Raw genomic sequence first — 16,217 nt, 5'->3', positions numbered from 1 at the left:
TTTTTCATTTTAGACACTTTCACTAAATATACTATGAGGACGTTAGAGAGATTTAAAGAAGGGAAATTTCAGTACTTAGGACTCAATACCCAGATGTGCTTGGGCTTCTCCAACACTACCAGAGCAGCAGACTGCCTCAGAGCCTCCCTGCTGCCCCCAAGTAACTGGGAGCACTGCAATTCACTTACAATGCTTTTACAGTATTAGGCTTTAAGCTCCTAGAGGGTTGAAACTTATTCTTATACGTACAGTCATCCCTCAGTATCCAAAGAGCCCCTGTGGGTACCAAAATCCACAGATGCTCAAGGTCCTCATATAAAACAGCATAGTACAACAAACAGAGTCAGCCCTCCATATCCGCAGATGTGAACCCGAGGGCTGACTATATGTGTGTATGTATGGATAGCCCCATCTACCAAGTAAGCACTCCAATACCTGCTGAGTAAATCTATTCCACGGCCTCCTGCAGGGGCTATTTCTGAAGTACCTCTCAGACAAGATGACTAGAAGGTGTGACGCTTGTCCAAACAATCTGGCTTTTTGTGCTTCATTGGAAACAATACAAGTTAAATTGGCTTATAGAAAAATAGCCGTACTCACCCAATTCTTAGAAAGCTATTCTTCAGTAAAAGCTCTTAAGGGTTCTTTCAAGATTCTGAAACTTGATCAGACGCAATCTCCAACAAAAACCATACTATCAGGATACCTGTCACAAATTTACCCCCCAAAATAAACTTAAAATATAATTTATGTAGTATTTGAGCATCTAGCGTGTCTAAGGCACTGTCAACAGATTAAACAGCTGAGTTAGAAAGTTAAACCTAAAGAAGGGACTACACGCTACATGTGATATAAGTAAACTGGAGCTGTTTAAGAATAAAAGCTAATTAGTTTTTTTTTTTTACTGGTTGGTAACATGTGGAAAAAGAAAAAGGTTCTCAACAGGCCAATATTGGTAGGTTACACATTCTAGGACTTTCACATACTCCATCTAAGGTTTGAGAGAGAAAGAATATACAGGAGAGACACAGATGATAGATAACAACACAGGCTCATGTGCATTATGTAGAAAATCTCACGTAAAAAAATAACAGCTAAATCTTCATTTATTGTAGAAAAGAAAAAAAAGCCGGTAAGTCCCTTATACACACATCATTTGACCGTATCTTCACTGAATCCTAACACCTAACAGGAAGCCACAGTTTCACTTTTAATTTCACTTAAATTGTGAATTTTCCCATCTTTGAGTATATAGAGCAGGTCTCCCACTCTTTCTTGTGAACAATAAATAGAAACTTCCTCATTCAGAAATTACAGACAAAAGCATAAGTTTTCTGTGAGGTGCTCTGAAGATGAAGATGCCTGCCCTCAGAGAGCAGACCACCGAATAGGAGAGAAAGGTAACGTGCAGCGAAAAATAAGTGCTTTGTTGGCCAAATAAAACTTGGTAAGTAATGATGGTGGTATAAGGCAGTATAGGCAGGGATGACCCAAGCAAGGCAGGAGGTAAGAATCAGACTTGCATCTTCAAGGGTAAAGAACCCAGATGTGACAGGATAAAAATTTCTATAGGACAATGACAACACTGGAATAGTAATGGTAGAGCCCTAAATGTCAAGGTGAAGCTTTTATAAGCAGGGGAGTAACAGGTTACAGAAATGTATATGTGTTTGTCATATACATATACAATACTGAGATAGCTTTTCCATCATAAGCTAGGTGAGGAGAATAGTCAAAAATCAGTGTGGCAATTTAAAAAAAAGTTAATTTGAATACCATCTACAATAAGTTTCCTTTTGTTCTATAACTAGAAGAAAAAAACTGCTTCACTGCAATGTTACCTCAGATATCCGAGTCTTCTTTGACCTACTTATACATACTGTAATGAAATTATAATGATCCTATCTCTTGTGTGTACACTAAATACCCCACAGAGAAATTTCTTCTTGGTACCATCTGTAAATATCTTCAATGAGTCTCAAAGGTTACAGTGGATCTTTTCAAAACAAGGCAGATATGTCTATGAACAAATGAATTAATCTGCCCCAAATTCATTCCTATAGTTCCTCTTATAAATTAGGTCTCCACTTAAAAAGGATAAATGTAAAATATGGGGCTAGGATGGATCAAATTTTTCTACCAATCGTTTTTGTAGAAGGTTATTACTTGATAGAACAAGCACACTTACAGTTTTTAGATGCAAGTGTCCTCCAAAAAAGTACATGTCACATAAAGGCCTCTGTGTCTTTGGATGAGACATTCCTTCATGTGCAATATCTTTCTTCTTTCTCTCCCTGATAAATCCTATTTTGTAAAACCCTATCATCTCTGAAACCATTACAGAGGCCTCTCAACAGCTGGTGACATATCCTTTTCCATTGCACTCTGCATTCACTTACCATACATCCAAATAATGGTCACATAAAGCAAGTGCTGTCTCCCCTGCTACACAATGACATCAAGGACAAGACTACATCTTGTCACATTTTAGCACTGTTCCAATATTTAGCAAAGCTGACTGGTACACACTAACCATTCAAAATGCCTCCAGAATTAATTAATTACTCACAGGTATTCCCTATCCAAGATTCTATAACCATGATTGTACAGTCTTACAACAATTTGCAATTAATTATTTTTTAATATTATGGTTGATATCTTTGCCTTTGGGGTGGGGGAGAAGGAGGGGAGAAAACACATGTATAATGAACATAATAACTTTTAAAGCACATGATCTTCCCTACAAACTTGGGGACTGACCACTGGTCTTGTTATAGTTCCATATAATGTAATAAGGCTATAATAGGATGAGACTCTTTTACTAAACCTTTAATGTATGTTAAAAAATTATTCCTCAAACTTCTGAAGGAAAATTTCTAACAATCTTCCTTTTTTAAACAAAGGAGAAGATAGTTTATTTCAACAATCCCCCTTCAAACACCTGTTAGAAATATAAACAGTCTGCAACCCATACCTGTATTACAAGTATACTACAATAGCCAAGATTTATTGTTTTAGGGCTTGTTTTGACCCATTTGCCAGGGATCTGGTGTGTGTGTGTATGCACTTATACTCTCAAAAAAAAAAAATTAGGAAACCAAAATCTCTTTCAAGGGTAGACTGTCTTTGGTAAATAAGTCTTGATCATCATAAGCTATACATCAATTAAAAAAAAAAAAGGCAGTAACAGAAAACATTTTGGATTAGCTATGGCATTTCTTACCTCTCAAATAGGCCTAGATGGAGATTTGTGTAACAGATACATATGTGTGTGTGTGTGTGTGTGTGTGTATAACATACAATAAAAGGATAATAGAAATGTTATTAAAAGCCTTCCCCAGAGCCAAAGAAAGTTTTACCTACATATATTTTGTAGACCTGACCTAGACCTAAGTTATACAACTATGAAAAATGTGTTCAATAGATAATTTAATAGGAATAACCCCTGAAATATTACTGAATGTTTTATAACTTCAAACCTACCAAGGTATTTTTCTCTCAACATGATTAGGCATTAGAGAATAATCATGGGGAAAGCTTTTTTTTTTTTTAATGTGGTACGCGGGCCTCTCACTGTCGTGGCCTCTCCCGTTGCGGAGCACAGGCTCCGGACGCGCAGGCTCAGTGGCCAAGGCTCATGGGACCAGCCGCTCCGCGGCATGTGGGATCCTCCTGGTCCGGGGCACTAACCCGTGTCCCCTGCATCGGCAGGCGGACTCTCAACCACTGCGCCACCAGGGAAGCCCCGGGGAAAGCTTTTTTAAATGAGCTGATTTCCTCAAAGACAATCTCTGATTCTCCAAATATCTATTAGACACCTGAGCTATATATTCCCCCAAACAGCTTTAACAGAAAGTAATTATTGTACTCCTAAAGCCTTTTGTATGACAGTTGTGAAGATTTTACAAGAGAGAGGGTTTTTAAGGAAAACACCAACAACCTTAACTGTACACAAAGAAGAGACTGTATCATTCATTGCCATTCATAGAACTCCTCCAGAAATGTAAAGAGGGGCAGCAAGGAGGAGATAACCACCTTTACCTTTGTTGCAAGACAAAGTGTTCCCCTGCTTCAGATGACCTCACTTTACCTTGAGAATCCAGTTCTACGGTATTTAATTACACTGTTGGGAGCACAGAATGGTCTGGCACCATGCCCTTTCCCTGGGTCTCACTGATTGATAGCATCAATAACATTCACTAGCTGTAATTAAACCGCCAAATAGTATCCCCTTTGCCACTTGGCAGATCAATGTTCTTTAATACTCAAAGAACAAAGTACAAAGGTGAGAGAGGCGTTTTTAGCCCTCACCTTCACAGTTCATTTGACTTTGTGCTTCAGAGTAGTCTGCAGACAATGCATATTTCACAATTCCCCCAAGAACACTGGTTAATGAAGAAGAACACTAAGGAAAATCCTGCAAGTTGGTGACAAGTACTTATTAACCCATTTTTGCAAATCTGAGCAGAACAGAGACATACTAAGCCTTTGGGCAACAGTATGCACACACTGCTTTCCCACAGCTTTGGGACAAAATACAGTTTATAGGTCAAAAGGTTTATAAATTAAGGTAGCACACAGTAAATTTTTTTCTTTAAATATTTTCAAGATGCTATGTGGAAGAGTCCTTTATGATAAGAGCAAATTCCCATTTATTCAGACCCTGACTAGAAAGTTCAAATATCCAGATACCTTTGTGACCGCCTGGAGGGGTGGGATAGGGAGGGTGGGAGGGAGACGCAAAAGGGAGGGGATATGGGAACATATGTATATGTATAACTGATTAAATTTGTTATAAAGAAAAAAAATAAAATAAAATAAATAAAAAATAAAAAAAAATAAAAGCTAGACGCTCAAATGACAATTACAAAGTAAAGCTAATATTTTGACTGCATGTGACAAGACTACTAGAGCAAAAATAAAGTCTGAGTTAGGAAAAAAACAAACAAAAAAAAACAAATATCCAGATACTAGGGAGGGTGGGTCAGGAGTATTGCTAGGAGTTTATAAAAACGAGACCAACTTTTATTGTATTGTAAAAGCAACCTCCATAATCTAAGGATTCACAACCATCTTAGATCATAAAATTCAAGTCCTAAACTCTATACTATGAAATACCCATTGTAAATGAATGAGCCCCAGAAGAACCATGCGGCAAATTCCCCACTCTCAGAATCAAACATTAAATGATGTTTATGTACTTGTAATGCTAGAACTATTTAATGACATTCAAATGCTCTGAAAATGAGCATACGCATCTGTGTGTATGAGAGACAGAGAGAATGAATGTGTGTGAGAGAAAGGGTAAGTATGGCATTATATTCATTAAAATTACACCTGTTAATCACAAGCATTCCAGATAGCTTATGAGAGGACCCACAAATGAAAATCTTACTTACATATATCAATAGATTTGTTTTGAAACAAGCACCAGAGACCTATCCAAGTGTAAACTATTAAGGTCCACTAAACAATGGTTCTCAGGTCAGGCCACCACCGGCCAAGAATCACCTGTGATGCTTGTTAAACTACAATTTCCTTGGTCTCACTCTGTAGATAATCATATTCAGTAAGTCTTGACTGGGGTCCAGAAATCTGCATTTTATCAACCAGACCACTCCAGTGATTCTGATGAACATTAAAGTTTTAGCAGTCTCTTATGTTGAGGGATTTTAAATAGGTAAAATTCTCAAACTCTGGGGTGTGTTTGGTTTCCTGGAGAGCTCATAAAAATTACAGATGTCAAGCCCTTCTCTTCACCATCCACCAGTGTTGGTTTCTGAATAAGACAAACTCCCAGGTAGCTTGAATGTATATGTGACTATAAATCACCAACAAATACAAAAATGCAAAAGTAAAACAAAGCCCATAAAACCCATCCAAAGGTATTTCTAAGAACCGGACCTGCTGCAAGTGGCTCCAGCTGGGTTGGGGAGACCATCAGTATAGCCATTCTCTGAAAAAGGCTGCTGTGCTTGATTCTATTAGGTCAGAGCCTCTCTCAATGACTCTGGAATCTTTCTAGGAAGGTGAACAGGGTCGTTTGGGTAAAGCAAGCAGAAGTGGTCAAATTTCTAAAGAGTCATTTAACAAAATTTGTGGAAACTAAAGCATTTTCTGAATTATAAGTTTCCAGGGCCAGGCAGGCACTCTGCTTGCCCTTCCTTCGGCTCACCTGTGGGTCATTTCAAGACTCATTAGCAAGCCCAGAACCTATGCAGGAAGGATTAAACTTCTCATTCCCCCGGGAGGAGGTAACCTGGTACTAATGACCCAAAAGAAAGCCTATTAGCATGATTTATTTTTTTCAAAATCTACTTCTCTATAACACAAGGTAACTAGAGCCATTTTTAAAATATCCAACAAAACTGAACCAAAGAATTAAACATTGTGACTACTTTCTTCAGAGTAAAAGTAGGTTTTTAATTCCTCCCCAACTAGACTTCTAAAATACCACTTTAACATAGAAAATGCAGACTGAAAAACAATGGAATATTCTTGATATTCTGTCTCTGAAAACAACAGGTCAACACAAGTATTTTCTACCTCTAGATGTCAAGCCAAACGTTTCACCGGAACTATGTAACTTGGGACCATCTCTACCATTTTATAAATGAGCGAATTAGGCCAACAGAGCAAGAGCAGAACACGAACCCAGGACTTGTGACTCCACGTCCTAATGCAGCATTCGAAGGAGTTCTTCAAAGGTGGGGTGGGGTGGGAGGGACAGGGGTAAGTAACCGACTTCCCGTATTGTTTTCAAAATATAGCCGCCTCTCTTGCTTGCTCATAAACAGCATGCCAAGAAACTTCCCGAAGCAAAAGCTCCACCAGGAATTGTGATGTAGTACTTACGGCTGAGAACTGATGCTAAAGGCAATTATAGGAAAACCTGGCAGAGGTGGGAATGAAAGAAAATGGACTACACATACTTTTGTAAAGAGCCCACACAAATTTAAAGAGAGACAAATGCACTTTTCTGTGATTTTTAAATTAGCATCTAGGACTCAAAGGAACCTACCAGAAAAACATTCTTGAAGAATGAGTGGTTTCCTATAAAACAGAGATTCAAAAAGTTACTATAATGTTTCTTTTACTGTCCAATTACCATTGAAATATTTAAATCGATGTTAACTCACCTATCTGCTAAATAGGACCTCCAGATACCAGTTTTCTTCTCAAACCAGAGGTTTGGCTGTCTCACGTGCTCAGCCTGGAAGAGTTTTTCTACCACCAAGCACAGCTCCACTCCCTCGCACCTAACAGAGGCATGGTTCAGAAAATCCCAGGACGCTAAAAGCCCCAAATCAAGGTCCTCAAGAGAATATTCAGTTTGTTTATAGTGTATGGACGCTTGAACATCAATAATGTGAAACAGAAAGAAAACCATAAAAGGTGCCGGCGTCAGCCAATGTGGCCTATTTCTGGTCTTACTAGTACTATTATTAGCTATATCGTTTTTTAACAAGTCCCTTAACCTGAGCTTCCTTTCACTGGCCAAAGGGAGTATTTGGCTACAAGAGACTATTGTTTTGGCATGAATCCAGACAAGCAAAAGGATAAAAGTCCTATGAAAATACTACACAAAGCAGATACAGCAAGGAATTAAGAGACTTTTTCAGAAGGTAGCACACGTATCTTAACCTCTCCAGCTAGCTCTGGAAGAACAGACTGAAGCCACCAAACTGACCCAGTACTACTTCTCCTGAGTTATACGTGAACAACAAGTCCTACCCTACCCTTAAAGAACACTAGAAAAGTTAAGCAGACAAGTGCTAACAGTGCCTTGCAGAAACGCCTTTGCTGATGTACGTTTATGAAACAGGCAGGCAATGCAGGGCCATGCTTGGGTAATAAAGTGATCTTTAAAATCCCTCCTAAGGAAGATGGGTTAGTTCAGCTGCTAAGACTCTCCCACCACCACCCTCCATGGCTCACAAGCAGGTATGGACAGGAAGTAAGCTAGGACACTGCCCCCAGGAACCCTCCTCCTCACCCTTCCCTCTGTACAGTCTCAGCCTCTGCTCCAACAACTGTGGAAAAGTATCTGCAGAAAAGCTGTTCAGAGAATGCCAAGTTATTGCCCTCTGGGAACTTTCAAATGTCTAATTCCCAATATGGACAAAGCTTGAAAGGAGCAGAAGTAACACAACAGGCCTGAAGTCAGGACAAACAAATTCTGGACCCTGCTAGGTCCCTGAGATAAGTAAAAATCTCTGGGGCTTTTTATGTTTTAAAAAATCAAAGCTGAAAATAAATCATTCCACAAAACACATGATGTGCATTACACAAATAACACATTACTCAAAAAAACCTGTTATTCCTCATTTCATATAAGGACTATGTAAACTGGACTCAATATAGATACAAGAATTTTATTTAAATGCACTGAAGAGTTTCTGATAATCAGATATGGCAATACACTTAAAATTTGGCACATGGCTCTAGTAAGTTCCAGACCATGGGTTAAAAATGAAGTTAGAAAAACATGCACTCAGTCTATATTTTTTAAAAGGCAAAGAAATCATTTACTCAAAGTTTCCATTTTTGCCTCCACATTTTCAACTTTTTTGTCTCTCCACAGAGATCTGACCAGCAAAAATAACAATTTAGGATAACGTCTCAAAAGTTGCCAGTTAATCTAAGGCCTGTCCTTCAGATTATTACTTTCAAAATTTCCAAATCTGGTCAAGGTAAAAGGTGAATGATGATCTGTACCCAAGTGTTGAACTGATGGGTACTTTATAGAAGATGCTTTATAAATTTGTGAAGCCCACACTTCTACGAGCATCTACGCTTTGTACATTCAAGGGAAATATCAACTACATAAGCCACAAGAACACTAGGGTGGCTTGAGATGCTCAGAGAAATGTGGAGTTAAATGCAAAGCAGATCTTCCCCTCCTAATAAACACTCAAGTCCAATTCCATCACTACTCTGCTCAAAACTCTTTGGTGGTTCTCCCTCACATACGGTATAAAACCACACGTACCATACCTTTTCGGATCCCTAACTGCTCTCAGAGTCATTTCTGCATCACTCCCCCACCCAGCTTTCTCCTCTAGCTAATCTATGTGATTTCCCTAACACCCGCTTTCAAACTTCCGACAAAAGAATGAACTCTCAGCTTTCTTACTATTATAAAACCCACACCCCAGAATGGTGCTGCAGATATTTTAAACAGAGCACCCACCAAGAGGCAAGCCTGTAGCCAAGCTTCACTCTCCTACTCCTGCTTCCATGCTCTTTCTTCTCTACAGTGGGGAGTGGATTTATGCAGTATCTACAAGATATTTCCTCATGTTCAGAACATTTATAAATGAACAACTTAAATGATGAATAAAAACCAACCCCATCCCAGATAATCCTGAACCAAAAAGAAGGTTGAGCCAGAAAAGTGTTTGCAGTATGAATTTTACCATGGCTGCTACACATTCAACAGTGGTAAAGGGAAACAGTTAAAATTGTTACCTCCTCAGGACAGGGTGCTGCATTTCATTCTAAATGCATTCTCAACTAAACCATTCTATATAATAACCATGAGTTCATTAAAAACAGTTACACCTTTTCTTAATATGCAATTTGGCAGACTGTGGAAAGTTAAGAGAGTCAGGTAATAAACATACTCAGTGATAAGGTAATTCATTAATTTTAAAGATTTTACAGATATAGATAAAAACTTAAATGGTTAAAAGATAAGTCCAAGATTACGGAGCCAGTTAAATCACTTAAGCAATGCCAGGGAGGGTAAGATTTCAGAAATGTAGTTCTATATCCCTCCTAGATTAAGGATATAGTTCATGCTAAACAGCAAAAGAGTCTGCAAACATGCCATTTACTAACTGAGAAAAGGATAAGCTAGTTAGGAAATGGTATAAATTTAACAAAAAATTAAAAGCAATACAGTAGCTTAGAACAAAGGTTTATTAAGCTTTACTTAATTGCTCTCTAATAAACTGAACACTTTAAGGAATAGATATTACTATTTGTAATTAATATTCCAATTTTTTATAACTGTTTTTCCATACAGACTGAAATGGCAGTTTAATTAATTTAATATGAGAAATTCCAAATTAATGTATGTCAATTAATAATTTTTAAGCCAAGGTAAGATTTATTCTGACTTACATCTGAATGATTAAGAAAAATCGATTTAATCAAAACCAAATTTAGGCAGTTTTTCTATGCTGGTAGCATTTCTAGACAGGGTTTCTTCTGTTGTGAGACAGAAGACATGGATTTCTAGGGGTAGTACCTAGCAATAATGCTGAAAAGTTCTCTATTCCTTGAGATAATAGCTCCTACTACTTTCAGATGAAGCAAGCCCACTTTGTGGAATAAAGCTTCCTAGGCCCGTTATAGAAGGGGGAGGAGTTGGAAGAGATGCTGGGAGTCAAGATATCCATTTTACTGTGTATGTGATATTCTCTTATTCACAGTACTTGATGTGGGGGGAAAGTCTAAGTATTTTCAGAAATGAATGCTTTTACTCTGCTAATTATGAATTTAAGTCTGATGCCATTAACCTAGGCAAAAAAAAAAGTACATTTTCCTTTAGGAGTGGAAAGAATTGTGCATATACTCCCTTTTTACTACCCTCCCTAATATCAAAAGTTAAAAACATCTTGTAATATCCAATTTATTTACCAGCTGATTATTAGGGACAATGCGGGTAGGCTTAACCCATCATGACTGTCTCCTGTGCAGTTCAAGGATGGTGCGATGTCACCAGCAATGTAAGCTGCTGGGACATTAACCCAACCAGGAAAAAAAAGTGATCCTTTAGAGAATCGTCATCTTGAACCTTTAACCTATGAATGCAGCTATTCATAATAAATAAACCTCTCTCTAACATAAGGTGAACATATTAAGTTTTTCTAATTTCTAAGCCACACCTTTTAAAAAGTGAAAACTGCATGAACTGCTTTTTACTCCGAATACTAAACTAGCATTCAGCATGCTCAAAAAAAAAGCATGGTTAATATTCCAGTTAAGTGAATTATCCAGAAAAAGATTATCAAGGTAAAAGATGAAGACAAACGAAACTTTGCATGCAAAAATACCAAGTGTTTAGAGAAACCATCTATTCAAAAAAACATACATTTTGGTAGGTCCTAAGTGCTAGGTCTTAGACTCACTGTCACAAATTACCTAGGAAGCATATTAAAAACAGATTCCTGCATCTCACCTCTGAACACTGATTGAGTAGGTCTGAAGTGGGTCCCAGAGCCTATACTTCTAAGTCACTCTCCTTGTGATTTTGATGCAACCAAGTTTGGGAATAACTGCTTTAGGATTTCACAGTGCCTGAGGGACTTTGCTTTACTCACTGCAGAAATACTGAATATTTGTCATTTATTCAACATACCATCCATCTATTGCACAAAACCCTACTGGGCTAATGCTACTAGGAAGCCCCAGGAGAAACTGCTAAATAAACCACCTTTCACAGCACCTGATTCACTGTTTTAATATTCCAATCTATAAAATGCAATAAATGCTAGGTGGCCTGGAAGACATAAGAGAAACCTGAACTCAAGGGTGCACAAACACTTGTACACTTGTACATAATGTATACATGAATTAATCTACTGCAGCTTTCTAACGGAAAGCATGGTGTCACGGCAAGAGTTTTAGTGTAGATATCAAAAGACAAGGATTTGAGTCACAGCTCTGTCTTCAACTGCCTGGTCTAAGCTAAACTCTATGACCACTACCTAGGTCTCAACTCTTTTACTGGGGCAGAGGTTAGTGCTTACGTCTAAATCATATATGGGTCCCTTAGACCCCAAAACTTCTGTGATTCCTCATGGGTAAAGAGAACATATTTCAAAGAAGGGGGGAACCCAACACGAGTTAGAACAACCCAGGAAGGCAGCAGCTGAAGAAAGAACTTCAGACAGGCTCTAAAAGATGAGACGGTTGCTGTTAAACTGAGTGAGAGGGACTTCCCTGGTGGTGCAGTGGTTAAGAATCCACCTACCAATGCAGGGGACATGGGTTTGAGCCCTGGTCTGGGAAGATTCCACATGCCGCAGAGCAACTAAGCCTGTGCGCCACAACTACTGAGCCTGCACTCTAGAGCCTACGAGCCACAACCACTGAGCCCATGCACCACAACTACTGAAGCTTGCGTGCCTAGAGCCTGTGCTCCGCAACAAGAGAAGCCACCGCAATGAGAAGCCTGCCAGCAACAAAGAGTAGCCCCCACTCGCCGCAACTTGCGAAAGCCTGTGCACAGCAATGAAGACCCAATGCAGCCAAAAATAAATAAATAAATTTATTTATTTATTTTAAAAAATAAATAAAAAATAAACTGAGTGAGAAAGAGTATGCCAGGAAGTGGGAGCTGTACGAGCATATAAGCAGAGGCTGGGAATAAGATCCGCTTGCAAGAGAAAAGCCAGTCTGACTACCATAGAGAACAGTAATAACACTGGGTCACTCCAAAGTTAAACCAAATGATATGGTAAAACAGTAGGGGAATATGAGAGAATTTTGAGTGAGAAGCAATATGAGGAAAGTGGTGTTTTTTGATGGCCCCCACCAGGACCGACTGGAGAAAGGAAAAAGAGACTAATTTACAGAATAGGGACCGGAAAGGCTTAAATACAACTTCCAGAGGGTACTTAGAGCAGTGAACACTAGGAAAAACCTGGCTCAGATGTTGTATAAGAACACAAGACACATCTAACTGAAAATAAGGGGGAAAAAAACACACACATTGAAAGAACAAATAGACAAAAATGGTGCTATGTAGTTTTGGAAAATGGTCTGCTTTGCCTCAGAGAAATGTGGGCCAAACTGAGGACACCAGCTGTTATCTGGTATCTTTGCAGGAACTGAATGGGGGTGGGGAAAGAAGTAGCCTGCTGCTTACCCACCACCTCCACCCCCATCTCAGAAAATCCAAAGAAAAGTAGCAGATGCCACATGTGGTGTAAAAGCCACAAGGCATTACTGTCCTTTCTTCCACGTATTCTGCCTGAGCAGCTGGGCCCTGAAGAGAAGGCCGGGTGATGGACAGTGAGGAGGCAGCTGTCACCAATGGTCTCTTGGCAGGCCACGGGTATTTCTTCTATGGAGACCTGTTTCCCCTGCATTTCTACCTTCTCTGGACCTTACTGCAAAAGAACCGATTTAGAGCAAAAGAACTGACTCAGTAGAATGAAATGAGGGTGGTACTTCTGGAATGGAGAAAAGGGTATGTCAATACAACCATCTATTCCATTTTCTTCTTAACCACAACTCAGGACCTCAAAACTACGCTAAATTAGCAGCAATCCTGAAGTCAATTTAAGTTGGGAGCCTCACAAAAATCTGCAGTAGGATACAGCATTCACAAAACAATCTGAAGGTAACTGGACATTGGATGTCTTCTTTTTAAGAACACTTGATCATTACACTTAACAGTATTATTAAAAGGTTAATCTCTGTGACACAAACAGAGAGCATGCAAAGAAGTATGGACAATTAGAAAAAATTGTCCAGATTGAAAAACCAAGGTCAAAATAAACAAGTGTTTGAAATCTTAGAACGTATTAGAAATCTAATAATCAGAAGTTTTGTACGTAGGACATTTTCTTGACCAAGAAACATGTAGAATCTCGGACATCTTACATCCAAGTATATTTGGGGGCCACTGCATACAGTTTCCTTTAGATGAGACAGTGGTGGGAGGCATTTTTTCTCTGGGCCAAAAAATATAAAGAACAAGATGTCAAAACTACCCAGGGCTAGTGAATTACCTTAACTGACAACTCTGAGAGAAGCAACTTTTAAGCAGAAAGATGACACTGCATTTCCAGATACCTGAGAAAATGAGCAGAAATCTTCTAGACACGTCTCTAAGCAAGAAGGATACCACAGTCAGCTGTGACTAACTTCCCCTTACCACTCCAGGCGATGGTCTGAGCCGAGTTCTTAAATCAAGGGTGGAAAATAGGTTCCAACTTGAGTCAATTGACAGAGGTTGTCTGGAACACTATTTTGAAAAAATCCTTGGGAGCCTCATCCAGACGCAGTGAGAAAGCCTGCCATGATTGGCAATGTCTGCACTGGGCAGGAGAGGGAAAATTGATGGCACATGTACTAAGCGTCTGCCAGAGGCAACGTCCCTTTCATATTCTAAAGGAAAAGAAATCTACACAGCAAACTGGATTAACTTCTTATCCAGAGAGAATTTACATCAGAATTTCAAAAATTCAAAAAAGGAGGAAAAACATCTATAAAATTATTTACCATTTGTCTTGAAAAGAAAACTGTAACAGAAAAAATAACCTTTGTAGCATGTACACTCTCCTAGTCAGTCTCCTCAAAGTAAACTGAATCTGCCAGAACAGAGTCAATCTACAGCTCAAGGACATGTTTTTCTATGACCCAAGAACTAAGAATGATTTTTACATTTTTTCATGATTGGGACAAAATTAAAAGACTATTTTGTGACACATGAAGATTACATGAAATTCAAGTTTCAGTGCCCAAAAATATAGTTTTATAGGATCACAGCCACATCTATTCGTTCATGTGGAGGCTGTATCTTCTTTCAAGCTATGAGGGCAAAATTGAGAAGTTGTGACAGAGACTGCAGGGCCGGCAAAGTTTAACATATTTACTACCTGGCCCTTCACAGAACAAGAATGCCAACCCCTGTGCTAGAAGAAATGGTATAAGGTTTCTTCAAGTTATAGGCAAGTAATTCTCTATCAAAGAAGGAAATTTAATTCAGTAAGTTTCATAAAGTATTTATCTGAGAAAGTTACTGCTCTGACCCTTTGTTAACACATAAGTAATTACATGTAGTACTCATGAATAAAGCTCCCCTCATCATGCAACAAACCAAAAAAGTCTGCTATGCCTCCCAGAGAAGTGTCCATATGGGCACAAAATGAATAAAGGAAAGAACTACAAGTAGACCTTAATTCTTTTAACCTCTGTTCTGCAAGTAGATATTAAAAAAAAAAAAACCATAAACTTACTTTTATTGTTTTGGTTTGAAGTCTCAATCCATTCAGGGTGTTGATAGCTTTCTCTGCATCCTTAGGGTCAATGTAGTTCACAAAGCCATATCCCAAGCTCTGCCCTAATGAAAGGGAAAGGAAAAAAGGCATACGTTAGCTCTACACCACTGATGACAGACATCCACTTTCATTCTGGCATATGGTATTGTCATTAACGCCAGCACATTCTCTCAATAGAAAAAAAAGTCTACATTAATTCTTCTAGAAATATACATGTGGCCTTTTTTCATCTCCTGTCTATTACAGTTGCAAGTTTAAACATCAGTTAGAACTCAGCAAGCTGTGCTGTTTAAAAAACACACATATCCAAAGTGTTCCATCATACATGCCCTGCCTGAGCCAGAGCGCCCAGCAGCAAGGCAACATTGAGCTTCGGAAACTGTGGGTGCAAGTCTCCGCTGAGCTGCTGTGTGGGCTTCATGGGCACGACTTTTTCAGCTTCTGTTTCCTTACCCATAAAATTGGAAAGCGAAAAGCATCAACCAAGAATCTGTGAGTGTTCTGTACACATTACCCTGACAAATTTACAGCCTTTACCAAGTACAATTATTTCAGATTCTAAAACGGTGGAGAATCGTGAGTATGTGTGTGTGTACATGTAATATATGTGTGTATATGCATAAGTACATTAATTTTAGAGGAGCTTATTCAAATAAACTGAATCCAATTTTCTAAAAGGGGTCTGAAGACCTAGCTAAGGAATACAGGGAAATATGAACACAAAGATTTACACTTGAGGACATCCAAGCCCATGAGAACATGTGGAAAAGAAAGAAAAGCATAAACAAAGATAAAAAACAGAATAATTTTGGAGTAAGAGTTGCTTCCAAATGAGTCTGTTGTTGCTTTTATCCATCATCTGAGCCCTCTCGCCCCTGGCTCACTGATGTGTCCCGACTCTATAGGAAGTAATAAGAGATCGGAATCAATGGAACGCACAGACAAGTAAAGCCAATCTTAAAGGTCTCCATTTTTCAACTAAGGGAAAGTTTCTCAGTTTGAAAAGGCGAGAAACACTATATGGGTGGTGACAAAAATGGACATTAAAAAGATTTAGTCTACTAAAAGTCAAACCAAACCAATTGAGGGTTTCCTGGAAGATTCCCAGTAAAGGTCCAAATACTTCTTATTAATTACCATTTTTGGATCAATTTCATAGCAAAAAAAAAAAGGGGGGATTTTTTTTTTTCTTTTAAG

At 38.7% G+C, this 16,217-nt stretch overlaps 1 protein-coding gene across 7 annotated transcripts in view; it reads right to left on the bottom strand.

The window, feature by feature from the left end:
- Window positions 1–16,217, bottom strand: part of ELAVL2 (ELAV like RNA binding protein 2) — a gene marked incomplete at both ends in the record, with an annotated part of 130,019 nt that overhangs the window by 22,532 nt on the left and 91,270 nt on the right. For all 7 annotated transcript variants that reach the window (XM_079707169.1, XM_079707171.1, XM_079707174.1 and 4 more), the window contains one exon: window positions 14,979–15,082. In XM_079707169.1, the coding sequence (XP_079563295.1) occupies window positions 14,979–15,082 (104 nt within the window). The remainder of the gene's footprint in view (window positions 1–14,978; window positions 15,083–16,217) is intronic.

Source organism: Hyperoodon ampullatus (genome assembly GCF_949752795.1).
Source record: "Hyperoodon ampullatus genome assembly, chromosome: 6".
NCBI lineage: Eukaryota > Metazoa > Chordata > Mammalia > Artiodactyla > Ziphiidae > Hyperoodon > Hyperoodon ampullatus.
The sequence above is the reverse complement of the archived record's forward strand: the minus strand, read 5'-3'. Positions and strand labels throughout refer to the sequence as shown.